Below are 20336 nucleotides of genomic sequence, written 5' to 3' on the forward strand. Positions count from 1 at the left end.
TTTTCTTTTTTTGCAAATGCACGGATTGCATTCGCTCCTGCATTGTTGGGGGCGGGGGTGGTTGAGCAGAAGGTTTGCAGGGATTTTGTTTTGTGGGAGCTGGTGTGTACAGGAGAGGTTGACCCTCCCCTCTATGTGTGTGTGTGTGTGTGTGTAGTGAAAGTGCAGTCAGCAGTGCTGAGTGCTGCTGGATTGGCGCAGGCTCACGGTCTGTTTGACGTCAGTGTGGAGTTGGGGCTGAGCCTGGCGCACTCTCTGTCTCTCCTTCCATTGTGAGCAGATCAACGATGCGATCGGGCTGAATCTTTGCTGTTGCTGCCGCCGCCGCCCAGTCCAACAGCCGGCCAGAGTCCCCCTTGTCCCTCCCCTCTCTCTCACTCCCCTCCCTGGTGAGACCTGCAACAGCAACCATCAAATCCTCCCCTTTAGCCCTTCCACAATCTCATACTCTCTCTCTCTCTCTCTTCCCTTCCTTCTGTCCATCCATACGCTAAAGGTAAAGAAGCCAGCCCCGGTCCTCCCCTCCACCTCCACACCCACTTCATCCCCTGGATTTGGATGTGCGATTAAAATCCCCGGCGTCTCCAAACGAGGATTCATTCCCAGAGAGGGAGAGAGAGAGAGTGAGCGAGTTGAGTTGAGAAGGCCAGAGAGAGCTTGTGCTACTTTCCAGCAGCAACCATGGGATGTACAATGAGCGCCGAGGAGAGGGCAGCTATGGAGCGGAGCAAAGCCATCGAGAAAACCATCAAGGAGGATGGCATTAGCGCCGCCAAGGATGTGAAGCTGCTGCTTCTCGGTAAGAGACCGGTCTCTCTCTGTCTCCCTTCCCACCCCTGGCTGCCTTCTCAGGCGGATTGGAGGCTCCGCTCAGCCGGCTGGCCTGCTGCCCTACTCCCTTCATCCCTTCACATTTTCCCCTCCCCGAACCTACTTTCTTTCACGTTTTCTCCCATTTTTTTCTTTCATTTTCCCACAGGGGCGGGAGAATCGGGGAAAAGCACCATCGTAAAGCAGATGAAGTAAGTGGCTTCTTTTTTTAACATAAAAATTATTCCGATTCTATTGATTTTAATAACGCATTTCTCTCTCTAAGCCTCATTTTAAGTCGAGACTGTATCTTGAGGTTAGATGTATATTAATGACAGGAGACCGCCATATTTATAGTGCTATAGTCTCAGTCTCCTATCTCCAATATATTGATGGCTGTGGTGGAAGGATTGTCACTCTTTCCAACATGTGCAGTCTGGTTACTGGGGGCTGTTATATATATATATTTTTTGGGGAGTGGTCTTTATTTTTCTGAATATCCCTGTTTCTTTAAAAAAGGGGTGTAGGTCAGATCTATTTGTACTGTAGTCCTTGTCACCATAGGAGTAACTGAGACTTGGCTTCGGGAGAGGGGCGCGGGTATGTGTGTTTGTGTTAAGGGGTAGGGGGTGTGGGGTGGGGGAAATCATCTCCAGCTACCAATTAACCTTTAATGCCAAGCTTTCATCTTTCAGTATTTTTTTTCTGTCATGTTTGATCGATTGAAACCGGCTGAGAGGCCGGTTATGTGGGGTTTTTTTTTAAAATTACATAGAATGCGATGTAAACAGAGGAACGGCAGGTTGAGCGCTTGCCATTTTGAGGTTCTTTTCACGGAGATTTTACGATTCCCTCTTATAAACAGTCAGCCAGAATTCATCTTTGGGTTTCAAGAACTAGTGGTCTTCTCATTACTTGAGATGATCTGGATCACATAGCAGTTTGGTCCCACCCTTCCATATCCATCCCCAATTTTGTCTCCAAGGTAGTTTGGCATACTCAGTTTGGAGGGGGAAAGGAAACGTATTTTAACGATAGCACAAGTTATCACTGTGAATGGATAATTCCAGCCTCTGTGTTTTACTGACCCAAGTCTGTCTCTTATGTCAATGGATATTCATGTATGTAATTCACCAAAAAATGATCAGGTACTAAAAAATAACCAGCAACTAACAGTATGTTGGCCTTTACCTCAGGGGTTCTGGAATACAAAAGTGAAGTTGTTATGTACAGAGGAATGTTATCTACTGTACAGAGCCTAGGAGAGACCCCATTTGATATGCTGTGTTTGGCTCCAGCCATTCCCATTCTGCGGGTGGGGGTGTGAGATATGGACCTGGCAGAGAATATAGTGCACATTTTCCAGAATGGAACTGAGAGTTAAAGGGTTAATGCATGAGGACAGGTTGCATAAACTTGGCTTGTATTCCCCTGAGTTTAGACGGTTGAATTGACTGATTGAGATGTTTAAAATAACAAAAGGATTTGAAAGAGTAGGTACGCAGGAACTATTCCCTTGGGTTGGGTAATCCAAAACAAGGGGGCACAGTTTTAAAATTATATTGGCACCTTTCGGAATTGAAATCAAGAGCCACCTTTTCATACAAAGAGTAATCCAGGGCACTCTTTCCCAAGCAACTGTAAATTCTCAGCTGGGCAAAATACTCAAGACTGTATTTGGTAGATTGGTGTTGGGCAAAGAATGGAAATTTGGATCAAAGGATGATAAATGAAACTGAGGATTAGATGATTGAATAGCAGAAGATGCCTCGGAGCTGGGCCTGCTTTTGCTGTCCTCTATGATTGAGTCAGCCTGCATATTATAGCTTGTGTCTGTATTTATTGGTGTATCTGTTTAATTTTTAAAAATTACCTATTGTCTTGACTTACAGCGGAATGCAATTTGCACGATCAAAGATTTCTATGTCTCCTAACCCAGATCAATCAATTTTATATGTAACTGGTTGGATGTGTGAACCAGAGTCCATACCTTCTTTACTTATCAATGTTGAGTTTGTAGTCCAAAAGTGATGGTGCTGTAGCTTGGACCTGTATCTCTGTATCTGTATCTGAACTAACTTTAGGTTAGTTCAATGTGGTTGGCTTTTGATGCAAATTTGGTTTGTGCAATGTTGGTTGGAATCAGTGCAGAGTCGGTGAATGTGGCCTGAGCTGGTGTCTTGCGGCTATGGGGTGTGGGAGTTGGCATGAAATGACCTGGGTCTGTTTACCAACCTGGGTTGGTTCATCTTGATTCAAGATTCAGTGTTTTAGCTTGTGTGTGCTTACACCTTCAACAATATCAGTACGTACCCCTGCATCCATCAATTCAATCTTCTGCAACTTTTGTCCATAACATGGTTACTAAGACAGTCTTTCCTGGCCCACCTTCTCTTGTATTCTACACTCCACGAACCCGAGATCATCCAATGCTATATTGTAGGAGAAAGTGAGGACTGCAAATGCTGGAGATCAGAGTCGAAAAGTGTGGTGCTGGAAAAGCACAGCCGGAGGATGCTGCCTGACCGGCTGTGCTTTTCCAGCACCACACTTCTTGACAATATTGTATCATATGTCTCACTTAGTCTTGTTCACTCAACAGTTTCTGGCCCAAATTGACCCCCAGTACGGGTGGTTATTGAGTGATTTCCTAAACAGCAGGGTGTAATACAATCTGTAAGTCCATACTGGTTCCCCGCAGAGTAGTTCAGCCAGACCCACTCGCTCGATCCCCGAAGCCCTGCAGGTTGATTTCCGTCACGGACTCAAGGCATTCCCTTTTGAGATCGTCGATTTGTTTCTGTTCCCGACAGCTTCCTTTTAGAATTCTCATCCTTCGATTTCAAATCCCTCGGTGGCCTCACTCCTCCCTGTAGCCATTGTCTTTCTATCGGCCCCACAGACCTTGGAAATCAGCGCTGCAGTAATTCGAGCTGCTCTGAGATGCCCTGACTTTGATTGCTCCATCATTGGAAGTTGTACCTGGAGCTGACGAAGCCCAGACCCCTGGTATTCTTCTCCCCTGTACACCCCCTCCCCCCTCCCACCTGCATCCCTACCTCCAACTCCTGCCTTTACAGCGCTCGCCTTTAAAAAAAATCTCCTTGACCAGGCCTTTGGCGACTTGCCCTGAAACCACTTCACGTTAAAGGCGCTACATAAAGGCAGCGTCTTGTTGTTAGGTTTCGGGGCTCCACCTCTAATGGTGAAGCCCCAGCTCTTGGCTGGAGCGAATGCCAGAGTCAGGAGCCCCCGGGGTGGGCTGGGGTTTGGGGTGGTTGGGTTCAGGGGGTAGTGGGGGTACCGAGCTGAGCCGCCTGACGGCCCGGGGAACTCATTCCGAGCGGGAGCCGCCGAGCTGTCACCCCGGCCGGCCTCGGGGTGCCGCTGAGAGCCGGGTCCGCCGAGCGGTTTTCAGGCGCTTTGGCTGGTGGACAGCGCCCAGCGCCGGGAGAGGCAGCTTCGGCTGAGCTCGGCTGGACTCGGCTCATAGGGAGGGGGAGCGGGTGGATGTATCTGCCGGTCCCCCCGCGGTTGGGAGCTGTTGACCGCCGCCCGGGCACATTTGTTTCTGCTGCCGGTGTTGGGTTGTCAAGTGCCCGATCTCCGGAAGGCTTCAGTCCGTTAGCATCAAGACGCCTTGTCGCTTCCTTGGTCGGCAGTGCTGCAGAATTTGCTCACTGTCATCACTTAACACAGCAAAGGGGAAGGTCTGGAACCAAGATTTTCCGGATGCTGGAATGTTGAAATTTGGGATTCATAATTCTTCTAATCACAGGTTGATTGGTGGGGAAAGTGGAGCCCTCATATGCTTTTCTTGTGCAGAAGGAACCCACTGAGTTTTAAAAATATATGTTGGTGCCCAGAAGGATCAGGAATAATGTCTCTGCAGTTAGTTCCTGTAGCTGCTACAGAACAGTGAGGCTCAGGTACAGCTTTTTGCCATCAAAACTGAGACGTCATCATCAGCAATTTATTCAACAGCTTGCATTTATATGGCATTTATAGCATGGTGAAATGCGCTAACAAACGCCATGCAATTCCGAAATGTAAATAGAATTCACGCAGTTCAAGCTGTATATGAAATTGGATCATTTTACTGCATAATTTAATTATAGCAAACTAATTTGTGTCATCACCATGCTGCTGTCAGCTATCTAAAATAAACGAAAAATCTATGAAATAGACTCCTCAGTTGCATGCGATATTGTGAAGAAGATGTGCATAGGTGTCACAGGTTCTGATGACACTGGTAATTGGGCCGAGAGTTGCTTTCATTGTTCTAGGTGTGTAGTCTGTTCAGTGCGTCACTAGCTTGTAGCACACTTCAGCCTCTTTGCAGTGTAGCGTTTTGTGAACAATACAAATCGTGTGATGGGCACAGAAATTGAGAATTCAGAGGCTGTTTAAACAAACTGGACAGGGTAATTTATCTCAAAAATTGGAAATATATTTATATAGAAAAATTATTCCCCTGGAAACAATGTGCTGGCAATGACATTAAACAAATCGTTGTTAACTGAATGCCTCTCGATTCTCCAGCACACTTCAGTTTTAGAATAACAAGATGGCAAATTCCTATGATGCAAGAGATTGACAGTTCTTAAGAATAATTCATCATTCATGTCTGAACTGCGGAATGAAGAGGAAAAATTCGTAAAATATTTGGATTTATAAGCAGCACGTTAGCTCAGTGATTAGTACAGCTGCTTCACAGCGCCAGCGACCCGGGTTTGATTCCAGCCTTGGGTGACGGTCTGTGTAGAGTTTGCACATTCTCCTTGTGGCTGCATGGGTTACTGTTGGGTGTTGCAAAGATGTGCAGGTTAGGTGGATTGGCCATGCTAAATTGTCCATAGTGTCCAGGGATATGCAAATTGCATGGATTAGTTAGCGTAAATATGGGGATAGGGTTGTGGGGGGAGGGGGTGCTCTTCGAAGGTTGGTGCTAACTTGATGAGGTGCATGGCCTTTTTCTATACTGTCGGGATTCTATGATTTATTCAGACATTAGCTGATTGGCAGAGACTGAGAACAGACCCAACTACTGGTCTTGGTCTCCTCAAGATTGAATCCTGGTATGTTCTGTACTACTCCAGATTAGAGTCAAATTTTAGGTATTTGGTGCAGAACACCCATTGATTTCCTTCCAATGATATTTGAAAAGCCAGAGAGGTGTATCTGAGCTAAGAAGGTCTACCAACTGATAGATACCAAGAGGTGTTCTAGTCAACATAAAAAAAATTCTAATGTCCCCAAACATCTGAAAGATATAATATCAAAATATGCACATTTTTGGAACAGAGCAGTACCAATGTTGGAATCGTAATTTCTATTTAGATGGATCAAATGTCAGACGTGAGAAGAGATGAATCCTGGGTTACTGTATGATTAAATCTTTCAAGGAAACTTTTGGGTAGGTGGAAGTCAGAATTGGGTAGAATTGTTTTCTGAGAATTGATCCTTTTCTTAGAGCACTGAAATTTAGAACTGAAGGTGCATATTTTTGAATATCATGCATTGACAGAGATGTATTGTAACCACTTGTATAATATTGTGAACTTGCAAAGACTGAATCTTCATCACTATCAAATTACTGTTTAGTATTAAACAATTTCCGCAACTGTCAGTTATCATGTACAACATCTTGAACTTGAGAACAAGACCAAGTAAATTGATGTTTTTCAAGAATCTTAATCATTGAGTCACTTTCAAATGGTTAGGAAGTTATGTTATTTCAGATACTTTCACAATGGTCAACCATTGAGAGCGTTTGAGCATTATTGAATTGCTTCAAAGTCTGCAATAATGAGCAGGATACAGAAATTTAAATGATGAAGTTGCTTTTTGTTTTATTTTAGAATTCCCTACAGTGTTATTGTTAGGTCCCTGATCTCGAGAATTCTTAATTGGGTATGTGGCAGTGAATTGTTGCACCTGATCCTGTATAACTGGTTGTTTGTAAAGAGGGTCAGTCTGCTCGGGAGCACAAGAATGCTCATGTCTTACAAAAAACTCAGTCAAAAGTACAGAGGTTGATGTTGTATAAATGTAATCTATTTATTTTAAGCTTGTCATTTTATCTAAAATTTTGTTGTTAGAGATTGTTTGTAGCTGTGTTTTTATGTAGCAATATTACTATATGGGGGGGAAGGGGGTGGGGGATGGTTTCTCAGATGAAGTTCATGACAGCGTAATGCTAAAAGCACGCAAGTTCCGAAAAAGAACTGGAATTTAAAATATTTTCAAGATTCTACATAACGAATCTTCAGAACTAAAATTATTTTGCCCACAGTTGGACCTTATTATTTCAAATTTGAGAATTTGAATATTTTAACCATCTGCTTAAGATTACTGAACTTTACATTCATAAGGTTCATAGACCTGTATCTACTGTCGGCTGAACTTGTGTGCATGAATCCTGTGGTTGTCAATTGAAAGAGTTCTCCTTCTCCATTTCTGAATGCATTTGTTTTTTGTCTGATGAAGACAATGAATTGATTAGAAAGCTTTTGTTTTACCTCTGGAAACTGGGCTAGGCTCCAGTGTAGCCCAACAGGATGAAATATAGATGAAAATTTGCTCTCTGGAGCAGTTGCAGTGCATGCAAGTAATTTTCAACCCTGCCCCTACTGGGTGTCGGTCTATAACCTGGACTGCTATGAATTTTATCAGTCAGGCCAAAATTAGAAGTGTAGTGGACAGCGAAGAAGGTTACCTCAGAACTTGATCAGATGTGCCAATGGGCTGTGGAATGTGCCAATGGGCTGTGGAATGGTAGATGGAGTTTAAGTTAGGTAAATGCGAGGTGCTGCATTTTGAAAAAGCAAATCAGACCAGGACTTATATACTTAATGGTAAGGTCCTGGGGAATGTTGCTGAACAAAGCGACCTTGGGGTGCAGGTTCATAGCTCCTTGAAAGTGGAGTTGCAAGTAGATAGGATAGTGAAGAAGGTGTTTGGTATGCTTTCCTTTATTGGCAGAGCATTGAGTACAGGAGTTGGAAGGTCATGTTGTGGCTGTACAGGACATTGGTTTGGCCAGTTATGGAATATTGTGTGCAATTCTGGTCTCCTTCCTATCGGAAGGAGGTTGTGAAATTTGAAAGGGTTCAGAAAAGGCTTACAATGATATTGCCAGAGTTGGAGAGTTTGAGCTATAGGGAGAGGCTAAATAGGCTGTGGCTGGAGCGTTGGAGACTGAGGGGGGACCTTATAGAGGTTTATAAAATCATGAGGGGCATGAATAGGATAAATGGGGACAAGGTATTTTCCCTGGGGTGGGGGAGTCCAGAACTAGAGGGCATAGGTTTAGGGTGAGAGGGGAAAGATATAAAAGAGATATAAAAGAGAGGGTGGTGTGCATATGGAATGAGTTGTCAGAGGAAGTGGTGGAGGCTGTTATTTAAAAGGCATCTGGATGGGTATATGAATAGGAAGGATTTACAGGGATATGGGTCAAGTGCTGGAAAATGGGACGAGATTAGGTTAGGATATACAATTGGATGAGTTAGACCAAAGATCTGTTTCCGTGCTGTACATCTCTATGACTCAAACAGAATGCTGTGAGAAATAAGAGTGTCACTATGCGCTAGTGTTCGGATTATGTTTAAGGCACATTGTAGAGGACAATTGGTATGAAGCTAGTACACTTGATAAGTAGCTAGGAAGCACTTGATAGGAAAGTATTGACAGAATTTTCACCTGTATCTAACCTACACTGCATCTGATTTGGAGCATCCTTTCGGCTGGCATAGAGAATCAACTTGGATGTGGCCAAAGGTGTTTTGAATGACAAAAGTGAAACTTGATTCAATCTCCAAACACCCTCATTAGTTTAAATTATTTATAAGCATTCTCACCTCCTACACAAGGCTGGTTCAGCACTCCTGGAGATGCTGTCCTTTGGACAGGCTGTTCTGTGTGAGTCTAACATGCCTGTGTTGGTTCAGGTAGATATTTTGAGATTGTTTTGGAACTATTTGAAGAAGAGTAGGAAATTGTCTTGATGCCCTGACTAACCTTCCTCCTTCAACTTTGACATAAACAAATTAACTGCCCAGGTATTGTTCTTGCTATTTATGATCTTACTTTGTTAGAGAATGAAATAATTTTACGAGGGATTTGGACAGTAAACAATTGAAGAAGTCATGTTGTGGAGCGATATGTCGATGGGGATGAGGGGAACAGGGATTTGTGATAGTGGATAGCCACGAAGGTAGGGGGTTAGTAATAGAATAATTGTTTTGGGGCATGAAAATAGCACTTAGGGGCTTTGGGGGTGAGGTTGGAAAATTCAAGCAGATCCCAGTTAGTCAGTTTCAGTCTGAGTGGCAAAAAGTCTGTAGGAAGGACCAGAGCAGAGGTTGTGGTGTCAGTGATGGCAGTTTTCATCTTGTTGATATTAAGCTGGTGAACAAACCAAAATCTGGTGTTGGGCTTGCAGTCTAATGAAATGGAGGCAGATTAGCGATTGGTGCAAATAACAGATAAGGGTGTTCCAGTAAATGATGTCTCTGAAGGGCGGAACACATTTAGAAAACAGAGGGCCAAGGATATGTAAATCCTTGTGCTGCTGATTTGAGGGAAGAAAGAGAAGCTGCAGGAATACTAACTACAGTTTCTTTTGATAGGAATAAATTATATGGGGATGCTATTTCTGAGACAGATACTTCAAGGGTAATCACTGGAAGAGGAAGGTGACTAATTAGAAATGTGGATACATCAAGGTGCATCTCTTTCCTGTAGCACTACAATACCTTCAACAGCCTTGACCTCACATCTTGGGATTTCCTCTTTAAACCCTCTCTTTAATTTCTCCACTTTTAAGAATTTTGCTTTAAATGCATCTACTTTGACCAAAGTTTCAATCACCGTTCCCAACATCTCATCCTTTGGCTGAGCCTCCTTTTTATTTAATTGTCTTATGGAATGCTTGAGATCTATGGGCTAACAGGGAGCTAAGAGTAAGCAGAAATTGGTCTTTTTCAAGTTGGCAAGATATTACAAGTGGCGTGCCACAAGAATTGGTGCTGCCGTTTAAAATGCATATAAATAACTTGGATGTAGGGATGAAAGGTATGGTTGCCAAATTAGCTGATGACACAAAGATAGGTAGGAAATTAAGTTGTGAAGAAGACATAAGGAAGCTAAAAGAAATATAGATAAGTTAAATGAGTAGGCAATGATGGCGGCAAGTGAAATATAATAGGGAAAAATGTGAAATTATCCACATGGCAGGATGAATGAACAAGAAACGTATTACCTGATTGGTGAAATGGGTTATGGGGATGAGTTGCTGAGGCTAAGCTTGAATCTGCTGGAATTTTGAAGAGTAAGACATTATCTGATTGTCAAGACCCCTCAGGATTAGATATCAATGCTGATGTGGAAAGGATGTTTCTTCTTATGGGAGAACTTAGAATTAGGGCTCACTGCCTGTTTAGAACAGAGATGAGACAAAACCTTCTCCCTGAGGGTTGTGGATCTTTGGACATTTCATCCTGGCAAAACTGATGGAAACAGGGTCCTTTAATATTTCTGTGGCAGAGGTTGATAAGTTATTAAGTATTGGCAAGACTGTGGATTTGACGTTGCAATCATGATCTTATTGAACGGCGCAGCATGTTGGAGGGACTGAATGTCTTACTCATGTTCTTTTTTCATTTGTTTGTAATGTGCTCCTGGTCTTTGTGAATTTCAGAAAGGCCATTTTACTTTAAGAAATACAAAAGATGGACTGGAGGAATCCAAATTAGGAGTTGCAGGAGAGCTAAAAGGGGACAGCGCTTTCAGATTCCTCAGAGAGAGACGAAGGTTGGTATTGAAATGATAGTTGGAAAGACAATAGAAAGGTCATGTGCGAGTTTAGATAATGAGTTGGACGAAGATCAATAATGTTAGCTAGAATTGGAATGTGGAAGTTGAGTTGTGTGGGAAGGAATTAAGCGACCGGTAAATGATTGTTGGATGATGGTAGCTTGAGTGAGAAAGGTACTTAACCAATAGGAAATGAGGGTCCAGTTGGAGATAGGGATGTAACCACAGATTTTTGAAAGGGAGCCCTTTGAGATCATGGAAAATGATGGGAGATCGTGGGGAAGGCTGAAGAAACTATTCATCTTGTTCTTCAGGATCATCCTGGATTATTGGCTGATTTTGGCTAAGGAAAAGTATGTGTGCAATGTTGCTGGATCCCATTGTTTGCTAAGCCAGGTGTATCCACATCTTGGTTGGAGCTATATTCTTCCTGTAAGGGGCAAGGAATGATGATGAAGAGGGATGACTGCAATATTAATCTCTTTGAACAAATGCTGATAAACTAACTGTGCACTTCTTATCGTGTTAAATTTCCAAATTGATTTTATTTTACATTTTATGTAGAGCAGTGGTCAATGTTTCTGCAAAAAAAGAGTACAAATGACAATTCCTACATCCTCTGCTCCTAGTCCTTTCTGCAAATCTATTTGTATTCATTGGCAACCAGAAAATGCTCTGATTCAATAATTTCCTTTTTATGTCTAAATGCAATGGATAATTATGTGGTTTTCATTTTAATGTATTCCTTAATACAGGTTTACATTAATTAAAGAAAAGCTCTACTGAAGGTTATGACAAAAATGCGAACTATTTTGTTTAGAAGAGCTTGTCATTGTCATTTTTCCACCTTTTGACTATACTGGCTCCATGTGGGGAAGATCCTAATATCTGGTGTCTAACCCTCTATTGCATGTATCAAAACTGCACACTGAGCTCCTCCTATAATTAAACAACATTACCATTGAAAGTATGTTACCAACCTTTTACACTAATATACTAGACTAATGGTTCCCTCAGTTTTTTGGGATGGAATGTGTTGAGTCCAGATATTCTGAGCTACAATGGAAAGTAAAATGCGAGTGACTTCCTTCTCATTGCAGCAAATGTGAAAAAAATCTCCAGTCCCATTCTGCAGTAGGAGAAATACAGGCTAATAATATAGAAAATGCTTTGAGGGGAAAGTATAACCATCTGTTGCCTTGCAAACACAACTATATTGTCTAATAAAGTCTTAATGTGTTGATTAGTGTGTGGTATTACATGAGGTCTAAAATGTTCATTATAGCCTAGGTAACTGTACCATTTGTGTTTCAATTAACAGTGATAAGACCCCACTCCACTTTTAGTGAAATGAAAGTTCATATCTCATTACCGTTAGCTCTTCTTTGTTTCATTGTGCCTGATTCGTTTATGAGAATGTACCCTTGTTTACTCGCCATTTTTGGACACTCATGTAGACTGAAGTGTCTCACTCTGAATGATGACATAATCCTTTGATGCCCATTATATTGGTCTCCTGCTGATAATGCAATTCCATTTAATCTTTTTCTTCAGCTTTCCTTGCAACTATCTTGCATCACTTTTTAACTTTAGTAAATGTGTGTGCTTTTTTATTGAAAAAAAATGCTTTTGTTAAAACTTCTTCCGCAAACTGAAGAACTGAAATTGTGCGCTATTCGATGGGATGAGAGGATCATGTAACCTCATGTTTTGAATTGATAAGATATGTAGATGAATACACTGTGCAATGTAATACCTATTAGTTGATTGAGATATTTATATTAAGTACTTGCATTCACCCTTGCTGTGAAAGAAATTGGGGGCAGAGTCCACTTTTATTTTAGGTTCTGTTTTGCATAATTTTGGAAATAAACCACCCATATCTTCTTTGGTAGAGAAGGAAGATTCTCATGGCTGTTTCATTGGAACTTCTTTTAACCCACCAAAAAAGGAAAGCTCGCACCTAGCAACTTCAGTTTCTCAGACACAGTTGCATATTTCTGAAGCAAAACGACCTGTCACTAAGCAAGATGAGCAATTCAATGGAAATTTTTCTGTATAGTGCTGAGCATGGACTTTTAATAAAAAAAGTTGCTCTGTGGTCGTAAGAGTTTGCAGTTAGAAATAATTAGTCGAGCAATGGAGAGGGCTGCTCTGTATTGCGCCTGGCTCATATATACCTGATTTGGGGCACTGAATACAATCAGTGGAAGGTTTATTCCTCAGGGCTTTGACCATCTATTGAGTAACAAAAATGTAAACCAGACAGAGAAGAAATTGATGGGAGGACTGTCTCTGACTGTAAGATGTTAATGATTATTTTAAGATTATCTGGACAAAGAAGACTTCACCATTCCTCACAGAAACATGTGCTAACTTGTCCTGCAACCAAAACCTGTTGCCACCTTTGATATAATTTCCCATGATTGGGATAAAAACTGGGCACTTAGCAACAGGAAGGAAGGACATCAAAATGTGCATTGATCATCTGATGATGCTGGCACTCAGTTGGCTCGAGAAATGCAAACAAGGAAAGAAAATGTTCATGGATGTGACTGATTCTCAGACTTATTCAGTTTCGATTTGTAATAAATGATCGTTTTTAATATAAAATGGTGGATAAACCAATATTGTTCCAATTTAAGATGGTTTCCCCTTGCTGAAAGCTGTATTCTAATTAATCTGTGTCAGTGGATGGGGCTGGTGAAATGTCCAAGTTAAGGCTTCATGGAAACATTGTTTGAGTCTCAAACATGATGATTTTGAGATTCTATCCTGATCATGAAGATGGACACCAGACGCAGTCTTCTCCAAAGAGTTCAGGTGAGAAGCTGTCTCTGGGACACTGCTCAGTTAGGAAGGGTAGATGGCCCTGAGGAGGTGGGAGCTTCTGAAGTGGAGGAAGGTTAGCAGACTCTCTCTTGCAGAAATGCACATTAATGTTCTCCGCGATTGAAGTTCACCATTGACTGCACACCTAGAAGAGTGTTCGGAAATCCACCAGTGGCATTTTTCAATATTACGCTCACTCTCACCCACTCGCGTACACACGTTACACCATTGGAGAGCAAACAAACATCTGCTTGGACTCTGAACCCACTGAAGTACATCTGATTGACAGGGGGAGGGAATTTCCTTATTCCTTACCAACTCCACTGCTGTAACCTCACCAAGATTAAGTGAGTGCCTTGTGTAAGTTGATAGTGTTGGAACTGGAGCAGCTATGGAAATGTTCCTGGTTAGGCTGTCTGTTGTGAAGTTGCTGATTCCTTTTATCTTCAGCCTGTTCTTGTGGAATTCATTTTGCTGTCTTAGACTGTGGTAGACATGGTTTGTCTTCATTACGCTATGATAGAAATCAAGTCAAAGGGAGGCATATAACCAGGCTGGTTCAGTTTTCCTTCTCTGTAGTTGCTACACAGATCAGTTTGACTAATAGGTGTTCCATTTCATCTGTGAAACATTTTAGTTGTAGGTAACTGTTCCAGAGTCACTGAGAAAAGCTTCTCATGCTCAGGAACATTTATTATTTTGGAATAAAAGATATAAAATTAAATACAGTCGTCTGTTTGCCTGCACATTCAGTGTTGCTCCAGTACTTGAAAAATCCAATTAGACATTGCTTAAAACACAACAAAGTCAAAGATTTTTGTCTTGCACTCAACAAGATTGAAATGCAAGAAAACCCAACTTTATAAGCAACAACGTTTCCTTCCTATCATTGGAGGTTCATTTTCTTGCATTTCAGTCCTGATGAGTGCAAGGTGGATTTTTTTTAAGTACATCTCTTGTTTTAGCAATGCACTTTGTACTGTTAAGCAATCAAATGAGTTGTTCTTAGCCTCATTTGTGTGATCTGTCAATATGGTGCACTACACCATCATGGAGAGATCTGAAAACAGTGATGGTCAGGGCCATCCCTTGCATATTAAAGGTTGCAGGAACTGGTCACATACTGTGGGAGCTGACAGGTAGAGAGAAGATGAATGAAGCTAATTTGGTTCATTTCTTTAAATTGTAACATTGATTCAACTTTTTCTGATTTGAAATAAAAGTTGCACAGCTATGACAAAATTCAGGTTTCCAAATGCATCCAAGAAAAACACACTCTGGCAGAGATAATCTATGGCTGATTAACACACAGCAGGATTGGACTGTTTGATCCCCTACTAAATAGAACTGCACACGCTTTCCATTTATTCGCATTCCTTCCAATTATATTTGAAACAAAATATAATTCTTGATGTGTTCACCACTGGGGCAGCTGGCATTTACAACCCATTCTGCTTCCAACTGCTTTTGTAGCTGGACCACTGCATAGGGCGGTTAAATATTGGAATCTTACAGGGACCCGATTATATGAGGCCGACAGATTCCCTTGCCTGAAGGGCATTAGTGAACTAGTTGTGTGAAAAGGTTAATTATTGCTGTGATTGTTTTTTTTTAAAATGTGCTTTGACGGTGTTCAGTAAATTGCAATACTGTACTCACAATTCTTTACCCATTTGTGTTTATAAAGCATTCTAAAGCAAAATTTGACAATGAGCCACAGTGAGATATTCAGGGAGGTGATCAAAACTTTGGACAAAGAAAATGTTTTCAGTGAAGGTGGAAAAAGAGCAAGAGCGATAAGAGGAAAGGGAAGGGACAGCTTGGGGTTGAGAGTGTGAAGCATGGTTTGCGAGCAATCAGCCCAAGGCTAGAATTAGAAAGATGAAAATATCTGATGGTGTGGGGATAGAGGACATTAGAGAGGTGCAAGTCTTGTAAGTTAAAAATTGAGGCATTATTTACCCATGAGAAAGGGCAGGTCAGTGAGGAGAGGTGATAGATGGATGTGACTTGGTGTGAGGAAAGATATGAGTGATAAAGTTTTGAGTGTCCTCAAGGTTGAGGGTGGAACAAGGGAGACCAGCTGGAAGTATGCTGTTAGAACCAAGTCAAGAGATAACATATCACTGTCTGGCTCCCTGCGTGTGTCTCTCCCTATGTCTCACTCACCCGATCTCACCGTCTGGTTAACATAGAGGCAGATGAGGGTTTTGCAGAAGATGTGCGGAGGTGGGATGGAATTATAATCTTACTGATGGTGTGGGTATGTGGCTGGAAGTTCAAATATGCTAACAAAGATTATGAACTGTTTCAGCCTCATATGATGGTTCCAGGCAGATGAATGGAGTCTCTGGTTTGCAAACAGAGTTTATTGTGGGGACCAAAGACATAACTTCAGTCTCCCTGGTGTTTAGTTAGAGGAAGTTTTTGTTTGTCCAGCACTGATGCAGGAGAAGGCATATAGATTGTAATGTAAAGACAGTGAAGGGGTGGGATGGTGAGATAGAGCTGGGGAGCTTAAGAGCACACATGAAAACTGACATACTCAGATGAATTCACCCAAAGGTAGAGCAGAAAGAAAATTTGACCCAGGATTGATCCTTGGGGGACAGTGAAGGTAAGAGTTTTGGACCAGACATAGAAGCATTGGTGATTTTTTTTTTTGGCGATCATTAGATAAACAGGAATGGAATGATGCAAACTGAAAGACAGTAGTGAAGCGATGGTGAAAGGCTGTGTGAACAACCATATGAGAGGCTGCAGACAGGATGAGAAGGATATAACAGGAATGTTTATCATTGATGTAGTCACACTGGATGTCACTTGTGACCATGGTAAGAATGTTCCTGTGGTGGGAGCAAAAACCTGGTTGAGAGGTATGACAATTTAGCAAAAATGGGCATGGCGTTGGAAGGCAACAATATTTTCAAGGACTGTGCAGAGGTAAGGGAGATGGGGAAGTAGTTTGCAAAGACACTGAGGGGAAAGAGTTGGTATTTTTCTTCTCAGATTATTGAGCTGCAGGATAAAAATTGAGGAAGCTCTATTTATATATAATCATTATCCAAATGCAATCCAACTAAAATTATAATATTCCTCATTATTTTTAATTGTGCATTTGATAAAATTGAATTACAAACACTTCTGATAATTGCCCTGCCTAGTAGCAGAACTGAGGTGCTAGTTGGCAGTGCCAGCTGCAGTTGTGGCTCGTGTACTCTGAGCTGAAGAATTATATGAAAAGCTCTACCTCAGTGAAGTTACATTGCATCATCTTTCATTGGAGCATTTTGTCCTGTAGGAAATTTTAAATTGCATTTCACTAGTTTAACATGACAAAAAAATAACTTCAGCAGTGTATTGCTTCTTCCAGAATAGCTAAATGAATAGAAGAGCATGTGACAGTTCTTCAAACATTTAACTCATTAAATTTATTCTGTCATTCAAGTGGATTATGCCTGATTCTTAGCTTTGCACCATCTACCTCTTGGTTTGATATCCTTTTATACACTTGCCTCATGCAAATATAGCAATCTCTAGTTCAATGGAAAGTTTCAACATAGTCTCTAGAGCAGCTTTTTGCAGAAGGCGTTCTAAGTTTCATTTGCCTTTTGTGAGTTTGTAAAGAAATGCTTTCTGATGCCACCTCTAATTGGCTTCGCTCTAATTCCAGCTTCATGCTGGAAAAATCCCTGGAGTAAAGTCCTGCGCTTAACACCTGAAAAACACATAGACCGCTTATGCTGTTTGTTAAGAGTACAGGACTAAAATAAGCTTTGGTTCAATCTAGTCCTCTATAAATATGCATTAGAGTGTCCCAGTTATTTTATTTAATTAATCAAATTAACTGATAATTGAAGTGATTGAATATTGAAATAATTTTAAAATCATCATCATGGGCCCAGTGCCCTGTCCTCCCATTCATCAGATTTAGATTGTGCGTTTTAACTCTCTCGTTTCAGCTTGTTTTCCCATTTTGTGTTTTGTGCCAAGAGTATTTACTGCAGGGTCACGCTGATGGAGATCATACTGACCAGATGCCAAGAGAAGCCAAGCAAGATTTGATAAGAGAACATATTGACAAACTCTAAGATAGTTAATGCCATGTCACCTGCTGATGAGGGGCAAATTGATCTTTTGCCAGTAGAAGCTATGTCAGTTACAAGCTGAGAGAAACCAAGTCAGTTCTTTGCCAAGAAACCGAACTGATCATGTGGAGAGACAACCTGTATTATGTTGTGTGGCATACCAATATGTGTCAAAATCGCCCATAGTGACACATGCATTAAAGGTTTTGCCAACTAATTGCTGTGCGGACTGCTCACAGAGAAATTTCATTGGGTGATAATTTGCCCAAGCTATATCTAGGATAGAAGTTACTCCTGCATTACGATAACCAATGCATGTGGTTACATTATATAAAGTCAGCAAGTTAATTTAGAAATAATAATGCATGAATATACTGTGAACCATATGCAGCAAAGTGTTGTTCCATTGACTGTGCGTCAGCTAATTTGGTGAAACAATGGTAAATTGAAACTTGTGATTCTCAACCACATTACAGAACCCATAAGTTTAAGTATGTATAAGTTGAAGTATATATAAGACCACTACTTTTATGGTATGCTAACAAGACTGTCTTGGGTTGTTGCCCCATGATACATTATGGACAGTGACACAACACAATCAGAGTGTTTCCAATAAAAGTCATGACTTAGAGGTGCCGGTGTTGGGCTGGGGTGTACAAAGTTAAAAATCACACAACACTAGATTATCGTCCAATAGGACTTCCAATTAAACCTGTTGGACTATAACCTGGTGTTGTGTGATTTTTAACTCCAATAAAAGTGTTAGCTAGCCTGGGGCAATGTATTTCTAACACTTTTATTGGAGTTAAAAATCACACAACACCAGGTTATAGTCCAACAGGTTTAATTGGAAGTCCTGTTGGACGATAATCTGGTGTTGTGTGATTTTTAACTCCAATAAAAGTGTTAGAAATACATTGCCCCAGGCTAGCTTCATGGCATATTTTAGCAAAAACCTATTGGCTACAACACCACCTGCAAGTTCGTCTCCTAGCCACTCACCACCCTGATTTGGGACCATAGTGCAACATCAGAATCCTGAAAATGCCCCTCCTTAACAGCGCTGTCTCCCAGCACGATATGGATTGCAGCAGCTGAAGAAGGCCACTAAGTGAAGCTGCACGAATAATGTAGCTACATCATTGGTTATAGAAAATGCCTTTAGATTGAGGAAAGGGTTTTATGTTTGCAGCCAATATGCTTCCAATACAGCTGAGGTGATACTATTCTGATTATGCTATAAGAAGCATTTTTTTTAAAATTAGGAGAATCAATAGCTGGCAAAAATGTCTTTAATTCTACAGACTTTAAGTTAAAGCTTGTTTTAAAGATAAATTTTCTGATTTAAAATTAGAGTCAAAAGTTTATAAAAAATAATTGAGTAAGGTTTACCTTGGTTGTGATTTCTTTTTCTCGCGATTCGTGAACATGTCTAACCCATTTTGTCAGAGACATGTGACGACTTGCCAAGTACTTGGTTTAGAAATACCAACTGTTAGTATTGTGGCTGCCAAGGGGTTTGTTTTGTTTGGTAAATTTCTTCAAATTTGAAAAAAAAAGGGTTGCGCACACCTGGTAAAGCATATGTGAGCAAATGTATTTTTTTGTTGGGTGTTATATACTGTATAGCAAATGTTTGAACCCATTTCCAGCACATGTTAATGATTCTGCTGCACAAGAACTAGTTGAAACCCCTTCCCTGTCAAACATGGCTCCATGGATCAGGTACTAGTGAATAAACCATATCTGTGCAGCTGCACTCCCGCAATTGTCAGTGTCTTTAGTAGGGAAAATTTCAAAAAGGTTTTTGTTGTAAAAAAAAAGATTGAACATTAAGGATAAAGAGCAAGAATACTTGTCAATTACTACAAAATCAAACCAAAACAACAGAAGATAGGGCAAGAAATAAAGATGGGATTTTCTCCAGGAACGGGAGGGAGATGACCGTTTTTTTTCCCAAGTTGTTTTGCACTATCTATATAGGGTGATGGAAAACAATTCAGCAGTAACTTTCCAAAGGGAATAGAAAAGGTAAACATTGCAGGGCTTGAATATTCTGGATAGTTGGATAGACTTCTAGAACAACCAGCACAGACACGAGAGGGCAAGTGACCTCCTCCTGGGCTGTAAGATTGAGTTTGTTGGGTTTATCTAATTTGTGCTGGGAGAGTGCCCGTATATAGAAGCCTGACTTTTCATTACTCTGTACACTAAGAGATGAGTGCAGTCCTTGCATTGAATGGATCAATAAATCTTTTCCGAATGGTATCTGACTAACAATTTGTGGAGCTGATTGACTGTTTCAATGATCTGTTGTTTGACCCAGTCTGTTCTACTGATACAAGATGATAATTTCACAAGTTTTTATTGATTTCAAGCAATTGGTACAGCAAAGGAAATGTATTAATTTATTTGGCAGCTTTTGTCTTGCCCGGAGAACATTACCACCTTTATTTCACCTGCAGTAACCATGTGGACATGTGAACATTCATCGTGAACATTCTTATGCCGTAGAATTTGATCTGCAGAAAACCAAACAGCATTTTCCCTACCAATCTCGATCTTGTGCAGTACCACTTGACCATTCTGAACAAATAACTAACCATGTTATATTACTTCAATCAGGCAGCTCATCACCAACGCGGGATGTAAAATAAATGCTGGACTAGCCAGTTCTCATTCTGTGAATGAATTTTTTAAAAAACCATGAGGGGCATTTCATTGCTAGTTAAGACAGATGGCTTTCAACTTTGCAGTAAATCTAAATAATAGATGTCACGTATGGAA

General features: G+C 41.0%; 1 protein-coding gene across 2 annotated transcripts in view; it reads left to right on the forward strand.

The window, feature by feature from the left end:
* The first annotated feature begins 203 nt into the window (after positions 1–203).
* The window catches only part of gnao1b (guanine nucleotide binding protein (G protein), alpha activating activity polypeptide O, b), a 231476-nt gene continuing 211343 nt past the window's right edge, over positions 204–20336 (forward strand). Inside the window, exons 1-2 of one of the 2 annotated variants that reach the window (XM_043707217.1) lie at positions 204–799; positions 980–1022. In XM_043707217.1, coding sequence (XP_043563152.1) covers positions 682–799; positions 980–1022 — 161 coding nt within the window. In that variant the 5' untranslated portion in view covers positions 204–681. The remainder of the gene's footprint in view (positions 800–979; positions 1023–20336) is intronic. The other variant, XM_043707218.1, reaches the window with a different exon arrangement.

Source organism: Chiloscyllium plagiosum, chromosome 17 (assembly GCF_004010195.1).
Source record: "Chiloscyllium plagiosum isolate BGI_BamShark_2017 chromosome 17, ASM401019v2, whole genome shotgun sequence".
NCBI lineage: Eukaryota > Metazoa > Chordata > Chondrichthyes > Orectolobiformes > Hemiscylliidae > Chiloscyllium > Chiloscyllium plagiosum.